The 14,815-nt window shown below is 70.6% G+C and overlaps 3 protein-coding genes across 7 annotated transcripts; all 3 read right to left on the bottom strand.

Annotated features, from left to right (window-relative positions):
- On the bottom strand, positions 1–3,061 carry LOC309600632 (lysosomal acid glucosylceramidase-like). The gene is made up of 10 exons (XM_082333081.1): positions 2,871–3,061; positions 2,530–2,721; positions 2,308–2,454; positions 2,042–2,175; positions 1,787–1,959; positions 1,448–1,685; positions 1,065–1,289; positions 789–952; positions 514–639; positions 1–388 (listed from the first exon to the last, which is right to left on the bottom strand). Exons 1-10 carry the CDS (start codon positions 2,944–2,946, stop codon positions 286–288), a joined length of 1,578 nt encoding a protein of 525 aa, XP_082189207.1. The 5' UTR covers positions 2,947–3,061; the 3' UTR covers positions 1–285.
- Positions 3,062–3,487: 426 nt separating this feature from the next.
- On the bottom strand, positions 3,488–9,626 carry ENTREP3 (endosomal transmembrane epsin interactor 3). Of its 5 annotated transcripts, none has more exons than XM_082333077.1 (12): positions 8,931–9,626; positions 8,183–8,239; positions 7,909–8,019; positions 7,596–7,721; positions 7,385–7,492; positions 7,107–7,288; positions 6,900–6,999; positions 6,729–6,813; positions 6,032–6,610; positions 5,704–5,772; positions 5,223–5,485; positions 3,488–4,636 (listed from the first exon to the last, which is right to left on the bottom strand). In XM_082333077.1, exons 1-12 carry the CDS (start codon positions 9,147–9,149, stop codon positions 4,466–4,468), a joined length of 2,070 nt encoding a protein of 689 aa, XP_082189203.1. In that variant the 5' UTR covers positions 9,150–9,626; the 3' UTR covers positions 3,488–4,465. The 5 variants fall into 5 exon arrangements, 4 of the variants coding, with proteins under 4 accessions (XP_082189203.1, XP_082189204.1, XP_082189205.1 ...); XM_082333078.1 differs by having other exon boundaries at positions 7,107–7,267; XM_082333079.1 differs by having other exon boundaries at positions 5,704–5,769; positions 7,107–7,267.
- A 346-nt stretch (positions 9,627–9,972) lies between these two features.
- SCAMP3 (secretory carrier membrane protein 3) lies at positions 9,973–13,864 on the bottom strand. The gene is made up of 9 exons (XM_082333036.1): positions 13,749–13,864; positions 13,599–13,676; positions 13,366–13,506; positions 13,150–13,270; positions 12,920–13,048; positions 12,567–12,726; positions 11,685–11,786; positions 11,477–11,594; positions 9,973–11,332 (listed from the first exon to the last, which is right to left on the bottom strand). Exons 1-9 carry the CDS (start codon positions 13,794–13,796, stop codon positions 11,186–11,188), a joined length of 1,044 nt encoding a protein of 347 aa, XP_082189162.1. The 5' UTR covers positions 13,797–13,864; the 3' UTR covers positions 9,973–11,185.
- Between the last annotated feature and the right edge of the window lie 951 nt (positions 13,865–14,815).

Raw genomic sequence — 14,815 nt, 5'->3', positions numbered from 1 at the left:
ATCAGCATTTAATGTCGGAGCAGCAGAAAACAGCGTTCACAGCCTGTGGGATCTCCACCCTGAGGGGCACCAGTGGCTCCAGTGCTCCTGGCCCTCCTGCGTGTGCGCGGTGCTCCCCGGCCGGGCTTGCTCCTCCAGCTCGCCTGAGCGCTCGGCTTTGCCGTGGCAGAGACAGTGGTGAGCTGCCTCCTCCGTGCTCCCAGCCCCGAGCCTGCGGGCAGCGTGGGGCGGCTCTCCTGGCCCAGTTGGTCCAGCCCCTGGCCAGCTATGGGCATCCCACCCCCGTCACTGCCGCTGCCAGAGGTAGGTCTGGATGGAGCTGGCTGGAGCCACGGCTGCGATGAGGCCGACCGTATCAGCCAGCCCGAAGGTGATGTTCTGCAGGGACCTGGAGGGCAAGGAGCAGCGGGGTCAGACCTGCAGCAGCTCCCAAGCACCAGCGGTGCACAAGGCCCAGCAGGATGAACCACACACGCAGGGTCCCGCGCTCGTGGGCCGGGCTGCATCGCTCACCGGTTCAGAACCACCACCACCACGGCGCCGTCGGGGCGCAGGAAAGCCGTGTACTCCAGGTCCGTCTTCTTGGACTCTTTGGAGGCGACGAGCCCCACACGCTGGGAGCCCTCAGGGATGAACTTACTGCAAGAAGCAACCCCAGGAAGTGAGTCAGACCCCAGAAGAGTGCCTCTCCCGACAAACCTGCCCTGCTCCCCTCCCGACAAGCCGCTACTGCAACCATGGAGCTGGAGCCCGGGCAGCCGAGAGCGTGGCGGGGGGCCCTGACCCACCTGAAGTGCCCCAGGTGGTAGAACATGGGCTGCTTGTAGAAGATGCCTTCGCTGCTGTCCACGATGACGGGGCTGTCCACGTAGTTCTTGACCCAGTTGGGGCCCCCCTCCAGGTTCAGGGCCAGGTTCCAGTCGGTCCAGCCGGCCACAAAGTGGTTCAGGTTCTGCAACGGGACAGCCCAGACGTCTGCCCAAGGAACAGGGTGCCGACGGGAGAGGGAGCGTGCTGGGAGCCCTCTCCAGAGCCCACTGCACAGGGCGACGCGGGGGCCTCACCGTCAAGATGCTGTGGCTGTACTGGTTCCCCCGCTCCCAGCAGCCCAGGATCACGTCCCTCTCCCAGAAACCAGAGCCGGTGCACGCCTCTGTGCCCAGGATGAAGTAGTCGGGGAAAAGCTCATGAGTGGGCACTACCGTGTCCTGTATGGGACCGATGAAGTCCAGGTACCAGTGGATGCCGATGCCATGGACGTAGCGAGCTGCCTCTTCATCCTCCAGGACCTGGCAGGGAGAAAAGTTGGCCACCACCGGGTCCCGTGGGGCAGCGAGCCAGCGCTGCGGGACAGAGCGGCCGTGCCCTCCGCAGGGATGTGCTGCACCAAGCGGGACTGGGGCTCTGCCCCTGCTCGCCGTGCTGGCGGACCACACGCCGCACTCACCACTTTGGCCCAGTGCGGGAGGTGGAGCCGGTTGTCATCCAGGATGATGAGCTGGACATGGCGGTGGGAGCTGTTGGCCAGCGCGGGGCCCAGGTCCCGTGCGATGAAGTCCCGCTGCTGCTCGGCCGTGAAGCCCAGGCACTGGAAGGGGTAGTTGTTGATCAGCCCGGCCATGGGCTCGTTCTCCGCCGTCACTGCCCAAAAGGTCAGGTTGTGCTTGGCGTATTCGTCCAGGAACCTGGGCGCAGGGAAGAGGGGTGAGCCATGGGGTCCCCCCAGTGCCACCGCTGAGGATCCCCTGGGTATCTCCCCCGTCCCCTCGCCCCAGGCGCTCCTTACCGTACAAAATAGTTGGCCCAGGTCTTGTGGTACTTGTCCCCCGCCTGCCCCTTCAGCGTGCCCTTCCCCACGAAGGACTCGCTGGTCTTCATCCAGGCTGGGGAGGTCCAGGGGCTGGCGTACAGCGACAGCGGCCGCTTGGTCATGGCCAAGGCTTGGTGCAGGAGAGGAATCTGCAGGAGGGGGCAGAGGGACGACCTGAGCCGAGCCCCTGCGCCCTCCCCACATCCCGCTCCGCTCCCTCCCACCGCTCGCCTTCAGCTTCGTGTCCTCGTCCGACAGGCTGAAGTGGGTGAGCTCGTAGTCGAAGGGAACGTCGTCGTAGGTGTAGGCGTAGAGGGAGAAGTCGCAGCTGGCCATAGGGAGCCGGACAAGGTTGTACTCCAGCCCTGCCGGGGACAGCGGGGTGGGACGGGCAGAGGTGGGCAGTGGCACAGGAGGTCTCCAAGCCCTGCTGGCGCCGAGGCAGAGGCCCGCAGGGTCCCCGTCGCCCTCCCTCCCGCCTCCCCTGACGTTCTTACCTTCCTCAGAGAAGTAGGAGCGCAGCAGGTGATCCCGGGCCGTTTCTGGCAGGGAAAGGATGTTGATGGCAGCCGCGTCGGTCATGGCCCCACCAAAACCCTTCACCTTCTGGTACCGCTGCGTCGTGTCCACGGTCAGGACGAGATCTGCAGGGAGGGAAGCCGGCGTGACGGCGGGTCGCAGGCAGGGTCCGGCCCGTCTCCGCCGGCCGCGGTGGGTACCTGGGGCACGCAGGCTGCGCTGGAAGCTCCCCTCGCTGCGCTCCAGCCGCTTGCCGGCCTTGCTGCTCTCGTACTTGACGTAGGTGCCCGAGGCCGGCAGGACCACGGGGTCCAGCGTGTCGCAGTACGTGGCGTTGCAGACGCACACCATGGCATCGCGGCCGAAGTACTTGGGGCTGCAGGGCCGGGCGCCTGGGGGGCGGGGGGGGCAGCTGCCGGCTGGGGGCCGCGTCCCTGCCCCAGCTCTCCTGCGCGCCCCGGGGTGCTGCCGCTGCCCCCGCACCCCGTCACCTCCCCGGGCGCCCCGGCTCCGGTGCTGCCCCCGGTTCCCCCCCGCTCACCTGCGGCCCGGGGCAGGGCCGGCAGCAGCAGCAGCAGCGGCGGCAGCAGCCAGCCCAGGGCAGCGGCGGCCCCCATGGCCGCTCCGCCTCCCCCGGGGCACGGGGCCTGCGAGCAGCGGCACCCTCGAAGCCTCCCGTCCCGGTGGCTCCCCGAGCCGGTCCCGGCCGCGCCGCCTGCCCCGGGCCTCCGGTCTCGGCCTTTAAGGGCGCCCGGGCTTCCCGGCCCGCCCACGCCCGGGGCGCCGGTGCAGGCGGGCCCCGGTTGGGCAAGGCAGCAGGCACGGCCCTACCCCCGCGACGGTAACGGAGCCGCTCGGGCACCGGGGGGGCCCCGCACGGGCACCGGGGGGACCCCGCTCGGGCCCCGGTCGCCCCGGGCTGCGGAGCCGCCACCGGGGAGGCAGGCGGCCGGTGTCCCGCCCCGCCGCTCACGTGACCGCTCAGCTGATCCGTTCGCCCCGCCCCTTCCCGCCACCGGGCGAGCACCGAGCACCGAGCACCGAGCACCTTTATTCGGTCTCTAGCGAGGGGCAGCGCGGCTGCGGGCGCTGCGGGACCGGCCCCGCAACGCGTCCCCGGGCGCAGCCGGGCGGGGGGAACCGGGCACGGCCAGCGCGGGGGCCCAGGGACCGGGCACGGCCGGTGCGGGGACAGGCACAGCTGGCATGGGGGACAGGCACGGCCGGCGCAGGGCACAGGCATGGCCGGGGTCGGGGAGAGGCATGGCCGGCGCAGGGCACAGGCATGGCCGTCCTGGGGGACAGGCACAGCTGGCACAGGGGACAGGGCAGGGGACAAGGTATGGCCGTCCCAGGGTACAGGCACAGCCGGTGCAGGGGACAGGCATGGCCAGGGTTGGGGAGAGGTATGGCCAGCGCAGGGGACAGGGCAGGGGACAGGCATGTCCGTCCTGGGGGACAGGCACAGCTGGCTCAGGGGACAGGGTGGGGGACAAGGTATGGCCGTCCCAGGGTACAGGCACAGCCGGTGCAGGGGACAGGCATGGCCAGGGTTGGGGAGAGGTATGGCCAGCGCAGGGGACAGGGCAGGGGACAGGGCAGGGGACAGGCATGTCTGTCCTGGGGGACAGGCACAGCTGGCACAGGGGACAGGGCAGGGGACAGGCATGGCAGTCCCAGGGTGCAGGCATGGCCAGCGCAGGGGACAGGGCAAGGGACAGGCATGGCTGTCCCGGGGGACAGGCACAGCTGGCTCAGGGGACAGGGCAGGGGACAGGCACGGCCAGCGCGGGGAGGAGGATGGGACAGGGCAGGGGACAGGCACGGCCACCCCAGGGTAGAGGCATGGCTGGCACGGGGGCAGGCAGAGCCAGCACTGGGGACGGGGCAGGGGACAGGCACAGCCGTCTCGGCCCCACAGCAGCCACCCCAGGGGACCAGCCCCTCGCCCCGGCCCCGCCTGGGGAGGGGGCCCAGGAGAGGCCCCAGGGCAGCGGCGCAGGGCCCAGCCCCGCCGGGGCAGCAGCAATGTCCGAGCAATGTCCGAGGGCCCTGGCCCGGAGCGGGACCCCCCTCTCCGCAGCGGGGCACCGGGAGGGTCCCCGCAGAGGCCGCGCCGCGGGTGGGGGTGCGTGGTCAGAGGACGCTCTCCTTGCAGGTCCCGCTGAGGCTCCGCGGGCGGCTGCGCTCCAGCCGGCGGGCGGACAGGAGCCGGCGCAGGGACGAGGTAGAGCTCAGGTCCCCGCAGCTCTGCAGGTGGATGCCTTCGTGGGGCCGCTCTGCTCCCGGCCAGGCGCTCCAGGGAACCTGCAACCCCGCGGGGACAGGCTGCAGGCAGGCGGCCGGCGCCCCTGCCCGCGGCACCCCGCGCTCGCCCGCCCTGCGGGACAGCCTGCGTTCCAGGGGCAGCCGGGCGAGCGCGCGGGGCAGGGCAGCAGGGGTGGCAAGGGATGGTGGAGGCGTGCGTCCCACGCATACGCTGTCATTAAGGACGGGCTCATTCCCGTCAGGGCCTCCTGGGCTGCGCAAGGCCTCCAGCGTCCCGTAAGCCGAGGCCGGGACATCCCAGGAACTGCCTCCGGGCTGCAGTGACTCAGGGGCAAAGCCAAAGCCGTTGCGACACACGCCATTTCCCCACTCGCAGCTACGGCGGGGGCCAAAGGGAAGGGGCTGCCGCGCCAAGACGGGCTGGGCGAGGACGGTGCCGCGGGACGGAGGCTCTGCCTGCAGCCCCTGCCTGCAGCCGGAGTGCTGACGCCATGGGGGGCACGGCAGGGGAACGGAGACCCCAGAAGGGCCAGCGTGAAGGTGCTGGTGGGGACTGGAGGGTGGGAGAGGGTGTGGATGGGGCTCCCTCAGAAAGGGGAGCAGCACCGTGGCTGCCGGAGCTCACCTGCTTGTGCCCCTGGGAGCTGTGCCCGGGCACCTCCACGCCGGCTGCCGGGCTGCGCTTGGGTCTCTGCAGGAACCTGGCCACCAGCCCGCGGGTGCCCCGGCAGACCTTGAGGTCCCCCAGGGAGCGGGTCGTCGTCTTCGATAGCTGCTGCGTCACCTTCTTGGAGGGCAGCAGCTTGCTCTTCCCCGCCGAGCCGGCCCGGAGCAGCGGGGGGGAGTCACAGTGCGAACGGCGGAGCAGGCAGGCCTCGGAGCACAGCCCTGCGGAGATGCCACTGTCAGACGCCAGGATGCTGCTCCTGACGGGACCCGTCCCCACGGGGGTCCTGCCTCCCCTCCCCAGGCAGTGGGAACGGTACCACTGTGGGTCTGCATCATCCCAGCCCCAGTGGGGTGAGTCCGATCCCCAAAGGGCCGCAGAAGCACGCCCCCACCCTCCCCACGTCTCTGCATATCCCCGTACGTCCCAGGGCTCTGACCTGTATCCGCAGAGGAGTTGGACATGGTGTCCTCCAGTGCTTTGGTATAAAGTACTTCCCTGAAATCTGCTGGGAGCAGAAAGCGCGTGCTCAGGCTTTGGCAGCACCCCGCGCCGCTGTGCGGCCCCCCCAGCACCAGCCCCGGCAGCACGACCCACCCAGCACCCCCCTTCTCCCAGCCCGGCAGCCCCCGCCGGCTCCCCCCATTCCCCTGGGACAACCGCCCGCCTCGGACCGGCTCCAACCCCGCCAGGCCACGGAGGAACACAGCCAAAACCCGCGGCACCGATCAGACACAGCCGCGCGTCCCCGTGCCGTTGCCACCTACCAGCATCACCGGCCGTCAGGACACCGGGGTCGCTGTGCGACCTCACGAGCAGGCGCTGGCTCAGCCCCGGGGCTGGGGACGAGGGGCAGGAGGTCTCGCTGTTGCGCCGTGGGTGGCAAAGGCGGCCGGCGCCGGGCCCCGTGGGGCAGCCGCCCCCGCGCCCCTGCAGCGAGCTCTTCTCCTTGAGCCGCACCTCGGGGAAGCAGGGCCCGACGCAGCGGGCCAGCCCCTCCAGGCGATTGCAGCTGTGGGTGACGGCTCCCCCCACCAAGATGCCGTCGTGGCTGGGCTCCGCCGTGGAGCAGGAGTAGGAGCGCTCCCCCCGCACCCGGGGCTGGGGCGTCTCCTCGAAGGGCCCCTGCAAGCCCAGCGTGGGGCTGCGCGCGTGGTGGCTGCACTGCACGCAGTCCACGCTCAGGCAGTAGTCCGCGCGGCTGCGCTGGATGGAGCGGAAGAGGACGTAGTCCACGGAGCGCATGGAGCCCTGCAGCTCCAGCAGGCACGAGTCCTCTGAGGGGCTGCTGTCCCCGGGGATGTCCATGATCTCGGACATGATCAGGGACCCGCTGTCCATGGACACTGCAAGGAGCGGAGCGGGCGTGGGTGAAGAGCTGCCGGGAAGGGCTGGTCCCCCCGCAGGCCCTCTCCCGTCCCACCGATGCTGCCAGCCCGAGGCGTGCCGACGGGGCACGCTCACCTTCTCCGCTGAGCACGATGGAGGGGACGCGGTCGCAGGTGCAGGCGTGTGAGCCGTCCGTCAGCTGCGAGTCAAACAGGGTGGCCTGCGGGACGGCGCGGTCAGGGCACAGGCAGAGCAGGGCACAGGCAGAGCCGGGCCCTCCCCTGCCCGCAGCCCCCCGTCTCCCACCTGGCTGTCGCCCCGCAGCCCCATCACGGTCTCGTAGGAGGGGGGGAAGTCGGTCGGGTAGAGGGGCACGGGGCTGTCCATGGAGCCGTTGTAGGTGATACTGCAGAGGCAAGAGCAGAAAAACCACGTTGGGTGGGATGAGCCCTGCTCGGGGGCAAACGGGCCCCCCGCTCCGGCAGCACGGCGGCCCCGCTCCCAGCCAGGCACCTCTGAGCATCGGTCTCGGAGCTGCAGGTGTACTCGGGCGGGTAGTAGGGGGGTGGCGGCACCGGGGGCACGAACTCCTCGAAGTCCATCATACTCTGCAGAAAGGTGTCGGGCGGGGACGTGCATTCCAGCGTCACGGAGCTTGAGCGCTGGGGGACCAGCTGCAGGGAGAGGAGGGAGAGCTGGGACCCCCCTGGGCCCCAGGTGCTGCCCTGGCCCCCTGAGGCCCCCCCAGCTTGGGAGCGCTGCTCCCCAGCCCCCCCAGGGCTGGGACTCACCACATGGACGATGTCAAGGGAGAAGATCTGGATGCAGCACACAACAGCAGAGAGCGTGCAGATGATGGTGGAGAAGACGGTCAAGCCGCAGACGCTGAAGAGGAGATCCTGGGGAGGAGCGGGGTGAGGCGCGGCCGCCCGCAGAGCACGGCAGGGTGCATGGCCGCTCCCCAGGGAGCCCCTTCTCCTCCCGGTCCCCTCGGTCCCCCACCTTGAGTGCCACGCGGATGCTCCGGCAGTCGGGGTTGGGGAACATGGTCAGCATCTCGCTCTCCTGGCTGCAGGAGGCGGGCAGAGGCTCCGAGCGGGCCTGGCAGCAGACACACGAGTCCCTCTCCTGGGGACAAGGAACACCCTGAGGGACCTCGGACACCGTGCTCTCCCCTCGAGAGCCACCGGCGCGTCCTACCACCAGACCCCCGCTCCGCAGCTCCCCGTGTCCCCAGAGCCCCGCGGCCAGGGACGAGCTGCGCTCAGCTGCCGGGGCGCGCGGGGGCACTGCGGCAGCCCCCGGCCAGCCTCACCCTCTCGCAGGCCTCCAGGGACTTCACCAGCTGTGCGTTCTGGCAGGACAGGATGGACCCGGCGAGGCTCAGCATGACGCCCAGCACCGACAGCAACGTGAAGAAGGTGACCTGCAGCGGGGAGGAGAGGGGCTGCCAGGCAGGCAGGGCTGCGGGGCAGGGAGCCGACGCACGCGGCTGCGCGGCCGGCGGCCCGTGGGGCCGCTTGGTGGCCCCGCGCTGCCCTCCCCAGCCTGGCCCCCTCTCTGCGGAGGCGTCCCCTCCCAACACCTACCACCAGCGTGAGCGGCCGCTTCCAGGAGATGATGCCGACGAGCCCAGACAGCGCCAGCTGCGGACGCACAAGCCCGGGGGTGAGGATGGGGAGGGGTCTCTAGCAGGCAGCGGGGCCCAGAGCAGCTCCTGCCCTCGGGCAGAGCCCCCCCGAGCCCCGCGGGCCCCGAGCCGGCCCAGGAGCAGCAGGGCCGGAGGGGCAGCCTCGGTGCCGCAAGCCTGGAGAAACTGCTGATTCAGGGCACTGGGGACTGCGGGCAGCTCCATGGCGGGCAGCGAACCCGGGCCAGGACCTGTGCCACGGGGTCGCTGCGGGGGACCCCGGGCCTGCCAGGCTCCTGCCCTCGCCCCACGCAGGCGGCAGGCAGAGCATCCCGCCGCTGGGCCCGGGAGCGGGGCAGGGCTGCCCGCTCCCCCGCCCTGTCGCCACTGCGGCACCCCACGCACCCTCCCTGCCCGCGGCTGCACAAACCAGCTCAGGGTTTGTCCCGAAGCGTGTCACCTCAACGCGTCCCCCGGGTAGCCCCCCGCACCGCTCCAGGGGTCCCCAACCCTCGCACGGTCACCCCGGGGGAACCCCTGGGATTCTCCCACAATGCACCGCGGCGGCCACAGGCAGAGGGTGGGGGAGCAGCGGGGCTACGCTCCCCTGGGACCGGTGGCAAATTCAGCATCCTGGGAGCCGTAGGGACCCGGCAGAGCAGGCCCGGGCCAGACCCCTCCACGCGCTGCCCCGGCCCCGGACTCACCGAGAAGCCGGCCCAAGACGGGCAGGAGTGCCGGATCTTGGCAGAGGGCGTGATGGTGGCCGCCACCAGGCTGAAGGTGACGATCAGGACGCCCAGGATGACTTGGATGAAGCCCAGCACCAGCAGGATCTGCAGCCAGGTCCGCTGGACGCGGAGGTGGGTGAGGCTGCGAGAGGTCCGGCCGGTCAGCGAGCGGCTGGAGTCGCTGGGGGAGGGCATGGCTGCCCCGGGCGGCGAGCGGGGCCGGCCGGCCCCGGAGCCCCGGCGGCACCGAGCCAGGACGGGGCCGGCCCGGGGGAAGCAGGAACGGAGGCTCTGCGGGAACGGGCCGGGCTCCACCTTTCGCCTCCCGGAGGATGCTGGCGGCGGCTCTTCCCTGCCCCCCGGGACGGGGAGCCCCCCCAGGGACCCCCGGCAGCTCCGCGGGGCGTCCTGGGAGCAGAACCCGCCTCACCGGTACCTCGGCATCGCGGCCGGCGAGCCGGCCTACAGCTCCCGGCCGGGGGCAGAGCGCGGCCCCGGGGCGTCCTCCTCTCTCGCCGTGCCTGGAGCGCCGGGCCGCCGCCGGGCGTTCATGCCGCCCTGCGCAGGCCGAGAGCCGCCGCCCGGGCCGCCGGCCCCCGGGGCAGCGCCGGGAGGCGGGAGCCGCGGGCGGGGGCCCGGCCGCCGCCCAGGAGCATCGTCCGCGGGCGGCGGGCGCAGGGGCCGGGGCGGTCCCGCTGCCGCAGGCGCCCCCGGGGCGGGCCGGCTACCGGCGGCTACCGCTTACTCGCCGCCCCGCGCCCCCCAGCCCCGGCCCCGGGCGGGGACGCCCGGCCGGGGGGGACGCCGAGCATCGCCCCCGGCGGCGGCCTCCGGGATCCCCGGCTCCGCCCGGGGGCCGGTGCGGCGGGGCCGCAGCCCGGGGGCCGCGGTTGCGGCAGGAGGCGGGCGGCGGAGCGGGCGCGGCCGAGGCGCAGGGCGGCTCCGGGGAGGCTCCCGCCGCCGCCGCCCGCAGCCCGGGGCCGGCCCCGGGGCCGCCCCTACGCGGCACGCCGGGAGCTGTAGTCCGGCCCGCCCCACCGGGAGGCCCCGGCCCCGCCGCTCCCTCCCGCTCCCGTCTGCAAGGCACGGAGGCGGCGGAGGCACGGAGTGAAACTTCATTTATTCCTTAAATAAAACCTGGAGGCGGCTCGGCAACGCAGGAGGGGCCGCGGCCGGTGCACGGAGCACCGCCGGCATCGGCCCCGCGGGACCGGGGAGAGCCGCGGCCGCTGGCCCCCGCAGATGAAGGCACGAACCCTCTCGGCAGCCCAGGAGCAGCAGGGACAAACCCGGGAGCGTGGGAGAGGAGATGGGGCAAAGCAGAAGTTATGAGACCCCGTCCCAGTGACGCCGGGCCCGGGGGTGGCCGAGGACACTGGCCCGCGGGAGGGGGGGACAGCAGGGGCTAGGGGGGACGCAGGGCAGGCGCTGGGCTCAGTCCCCGAGAGCTGGCACTGGCCCCAGGGCAGCAGAGAACAAGCAGGGAGAAGCTGCTCACCCGCTTGCCGGAGGTGAGGAGGGAGCCACGGAGGGACCAGGAGCCCTGCTGGGCGCCTGCCCCGGCCCCACTCTCCTCCTCCCTGCGCCTGGAGCGGGCTCAGCCCAGGAAAGGAGAGCGGGAGAGGACGGGGAAGGGAGCGGAGGGGGGGCTGCTCCGAGCACAGGGCCCTGGGGCCAGAGCCAGCCTCAGCCCACAGGAGCGAGCCGGCGACCGTTTTCTTGGCAGAGAATCGGGCCCTGCATCAAAGGGAAGGTGGGCAAAAACGTGCGGGGAAGAGCTGGCCCCTGCCTGCCCTGGGGCTGGGCGCAGGGGGAGCCCCCCTCCGCGCCCCCAGGGCACATAAGTGGCATCACCAGGTGGGGAAAGTGGAGAGCCCTGGTCAGGACGGGGAGGGCGAGCGGCCGCTTGAGTCCCCATCACGCGTCTGGAGGAGGCTCCTGGTGCTGGAAGGGAGGGCGATGACGGGCGCAGGGCTTGGCCACAGCACCTCCCATCCCGCTCCTGCCCCAGTCCGCTGAGGGAAGGGGGACCAGCACAAACCAGAACAGCCTCCATCCGTGAGGAAAGGGGTTAGAGCAGCAGACGGTTCAGGCACCAGCGATTCCAAGCTGGGATGAGGCAGCCTCTGACAGCTGATGCAGACACACGGGGATCCAGTGAAAGTGCAACTTGGATTTCCTCTTCCTTAGAAAGAGCCCACGTGCGATGAGAAGCCGGGGCCCCCGCCCGGCTAGGGCGCCCGGAAGGCATTGGTGGCGGCACCCGCGGCAGCGTTGGCTGCTGCGGTGCGCACCGCCTGGTTGGAGAAGACCCCGGCGGCAAACTCCTCCTGCGCTTTCTGGAAGCTGGCGCCCGTCCGGCGGTACAGAGAGTGGATCTGATGGAGAGCGGCAGGCTCGGGGTCAGCGCACCGGCCCCATTCGGGCCCCCAATGAACAGAGCTGGGCCCCCCACGCCTGCCAAAAGCCACCCTCATCCCCCCAAAGGGGCGCGCTGGCCCCAAGGTTCGATCCAAACTCACCTTTTTCAGCATAATGATGCCCAGCACAGCCACTGCTGTGAAGAACAAGGACACCAGGATCATCATCACAGCCACGGCCGTGTTCGTCCGCAGCGCTATCAGGCTCAATATCCAGCCGCTGCAAAACAAGAGGCCGTTACCCACAGGTTCCCTCTTCCCCACCCGCCTCCCCCCACTCCGGGGTACTCTGGGTCAGCACAACGCGCACCTGAACCCCCAGTTTGGGATGCCAATCGCCTGCAGCACGTACATCACGTTCTGGGCAAAGAAGACGAAGAAGAAGACAAAGAAGTTGAACGAACTGTCGCTCCTGGGAGAAAGAGACAGGCGAGGTCAGGCCACAGAAAACAACTCTCAAACCTTCCTCGGAGCAGGGGACGCAAGGAGGACGCGCAGGCCCTGGAGGTGCAGCCACAGCTTAAGGGACTTAAAAGCAAGGAGAAGTCCGAGGAAGAGGCACGAGGCGCTGCAGGGATCTCCAACAGCAAGGCCCACGGGAAAGCACCACCCTGTGCCCTCCTTAGAAGAGCTCCATCCAAAGCAAGATCTGCTCCTCAGCCAGCAGCTCGGCGCAGCATCGCCACATCCCAAAGGCCACAAAAGAAGCTGGGACACCATCAGTGCCGCGCTCGGGGCAAGGGCCTCTTCTACCGAGCAGCCCGGCCTCCCCAGCCTCAAGCACCGGCCTTGCAGCCATCCCACCCCGCTGCTTTGCCGACCTAGGAGCTCAAGCAGATCATAGAATCATAGAATCGTTAAGGTTGGAAAAGAGCCTTAAGATCATTGAGTCCAACCATTAACCTATCACTGCCAAGGCCACCACTAAACCATGTCCCCGAGCACCACATCTATCCGTTCTTTAAATCCCTCCAGGGATGAAGACTCAACCACTTCCCTAGGCAGCCTGTTGCAATGCTTGACCACCCTTTTGGTGAAGAATTTTTTCCTATTATCCAACCTAAATCTCCCCTGGCGCAGCCTGAGGCCGTTTCCTCTCATCCTATCACTCGTTACTAGGGAGAAGAGACCGACCCCCACCTCACTACAGCCTCCTTTCAGGCAGTTGTAGAGAGCAACCTGATATACCCACCTGAAAGCTTTGTACATCGGCCTATACCAGCAGACAAAGGAGCAGGGCGTGTAGAGGAGAGCCCAGAGAATGGAGAGGCCGAACCCAGAACCGGACGAGGGATCCACACAGAACCAGGCCAGTGAGGACAAGAAGTTCAGGAAGAGAGCAATGGTGCTGGCTGAGAGAGAGGACGTCGGTCAGGCAAGGCCAGCAAGGCTCCCCCCTCCCCGCACCAAGGGCTCAGCCCCCCAGAGCCCGGCACCGCGGGTTGATCGCAGCTTCGCTGGGGCAGCAGGGCTCGCAGGCACGCAGGACGCTTGGTCCTCTACCTCCTCGCAGGATCTGCCCTTCGCTTTGCCCCCGGGACTCACCCATCCAGAGGTAATACATGGTAGTCACGGTCTTCTGGAAGTCGGCAGGGATCTCCACGGGGATGTCCTGGTAGAAGCAAGGCTTCACCGGGCAGAAGGACGGCAGCGGGGGCCAGTTGTTCAGCCTCGCTGGGGAGAGAAGGAGGCGAGAAGGAGAGAGGGGCCGTGCCCGCGCAGGGGGGCCGGGGGCAGGTGGCCGCCAGCCCCCCATCGCCCCGCAGGCCACTCACTCGCGGCGTTGCCGAGGGCCGCGTTCCGCAGCTCCCTCTCCCGCCGGTCCAGCTCCTCCGCCTTCCGGTTCAGCTCCTCCTGCCGCTTCAGCAGCTCAGCCGTGGCAGCTGCCGCCGAGGCCTGCGGGGAGGGAAGGCAGCCCTGGGCCTCCCGCCGCCGCCTTCTCCCCCGGCCCGGTCGGCGGCGGGCGGGCGGCTGCCTCCCCCCCGCGGTACCTGCGTGCCGTAGGAGCCGTAGTTCCGGGGCTCCGTGGGGCTGGCCTTCCGCGGGGGCTGCGCGGCCGCCTGCGGCGGGGCCATACCGGGGGCCGGCAGGGGCGGCGGGGCCGCCGAGGGGGCCTGGTACGGCGGCGGCGGCTGCAGGGAGAGGAGCGGGGCGGTGAGGCGCCGCTGGCCGCGGGAAGGCCCCGACCGCCGGGACGCGGCCCACCCCCGCCCGCCCGCCTCACCGCGCTGCTCTCGAAGGGGTTGTAGGCGTCCAGCGCCGGGCGCTCGGGGCCGGGCCGGGGCTGCAGCGCCGCGGGGTCCTGCGGGAGACACGGCCGGGGTCAGGCGGGGGCCGGGCCGGGGCCGCCGCGCCTGCCCCGGGCGGGACGCACCTGGAAGGGGTTGTCGGGGAGCACCGCGGGGCCGCCGCGCTGGGCCATGGCCGGGCCGGGACCGCGGGGACCGGGAGCGGGGCCGCCGCCGCCTCCGCCGCCTCAGCCGCCGTCGCCCCGCCCCGCCCGCCGCCGATTGGTCGCTGACCAGTGACGTCACCGACACCGCCCGCCGCTCAGGGGAGTCCCACTGCAGGGGGGCTCTGCGCACGCGCGGGGCGGGGCGGGGCCGGGCGGAGGCGAGCACGTGACGCGGCCACGTGGCCGAGAGTCACGTGCGGGCGCATTGCTCCCCCCCCTCCCCCGGCGCAGGGCCCGCCGGGAGCGCGTCACCATGGCAACGCCGGGCCGAGCCTGGGCCTCTCCGCCGCCCGGGCCCCACCGCGGCCCCCCGGGCTCCCGGTGTCCGCCCCGGCGCCGGGCCCCCACGTCCCCATGGGTCCTCCATCTCCCCCCGGATCCCCCGTGCCCCCCCCGGGTCCCGGGTTCCCCGCCCAGGGCCGGCTCCGTTCAGCCAGGCCTACCACGACAGCAGGCCCCTCCTGCGGGTCCCCCCCGAGGCCTCACGTCCAGGCCCCTCGGCGGGGCTCCCGCCTCCCGCGGTGCTGTTCGCCTCCGGCCCGCGCAGCACCGAGCCCGCAGCAGCCTCCGTGGAAGTCAAACCGTCAGGGCAGAATTCATGGCACAAGCGGCAGCTTAGGGAATTTAACTTCTGTGTCTCCTGGACCAGTTGTTTATAGGGATCCCTGACGCCATCACCTGCACCGACACCCCCTCCCCATACCTGCCCCTGGTTCCCGTCCCGGCTCTCAGTGCTTAGCAGTGGCTGCACCACTCTGCTAAAAATATTCCTTAGCCTCTGAACACAGACTTAAAGTTACGCACAAATCCCTGAGCTCCCACTTCAACCCAGACAGCCGGCACCTGCTCTCCGCTGGGAAGGTAAAAGCTGTGAATCCAGGTTTTGGACACCGGTGCGCGTTATTTTATTTTAAGTCTGAGACAGACGGCGGGTATCATTTGGTCAAGAATTCTCCTCCAGGCTCAGCCGGGGGCTGGCAGGGCCT

Source organism: Platalea leucorodia, assembly GCF_965183815.1.
Source record: "Platalea leucorodia genome assembly, chromosome: 24".
Lineage (NCBI taxonomy): Eukaryota > Metazoa > Chordata > Aves > Pelecaniformes > Threskiornithidae > Platalea > Platalea leucorodia.
The sequence above is the reverse complement of the archived record's forward strand: the minus strand, read 5'-3'. Positions and strand labels throughout refer to the sequence as shown.

Coding starts and splice junctions, on each gene's coding strand:
- ENTREP3 (XM_082333077.1), bottom strand. CDS start 9,149: ATGCCCTCCCCCAGCGACTCCAGCCGCTCGCTGACCGGCCGGACCTCT. Junction 7,289..7,384: donor CCCTTGACATCGTCCATGTG/GTGAGTCCCAGC, acceptor GGGGGGTCCCAG/CTCTCCCTCCTCTCCCTGCA. Junction 4,637..5,222: donor GCTCCCAGGGGCACAAGCAG/GTGAGCTCCGGC, acceptor GCGGGGTTGCAG/GTTCCCTGGAGCGCCTGGCC.
- LOC309600632 (XM_082333081.1), bottom strand. CDS start 2,946: ATGGGGGCCGCCGCTGCCCTGGGCTGGCTGCTGCCGCCGCTGCTGCTG. Junction 1,686..1,786: donor TGGGCCAACTATTTTGTACG/GTAAGGAGCGCC, acceptor CCCTGCGCCCAG/GTTCCTGGACGAATACGCCA. Junction 953..1,064: donor ACAGCCACAGCATCTTGACG/GTGAGGCCCCCG, acceptor GTCCCGTTGCAG/AACCTGAACCACTTTGTGGC.
- SCAMP3 (XM_082333036.1), bottom strand. CDS start 13,796: ATGGCCCAGCGCGGCGGCCCCGCGGTGCTCCCCGACAACCCCTTCCAG. Junction 13,271..13,365: donor ACGGCTCCTACGGCACGCAG/GTACCGCGGGGG, acceptor CCCTCCCCGCAG/GCCTCGGCGGCAGCTGCCAC. Junction 12,727..12,919: donor CATGTATTACCTCTGGATGG/GTGAGTCCCGGG, acceptor CCTCTCTCTCAG/CCAGCACCATTGCTCTCTTC.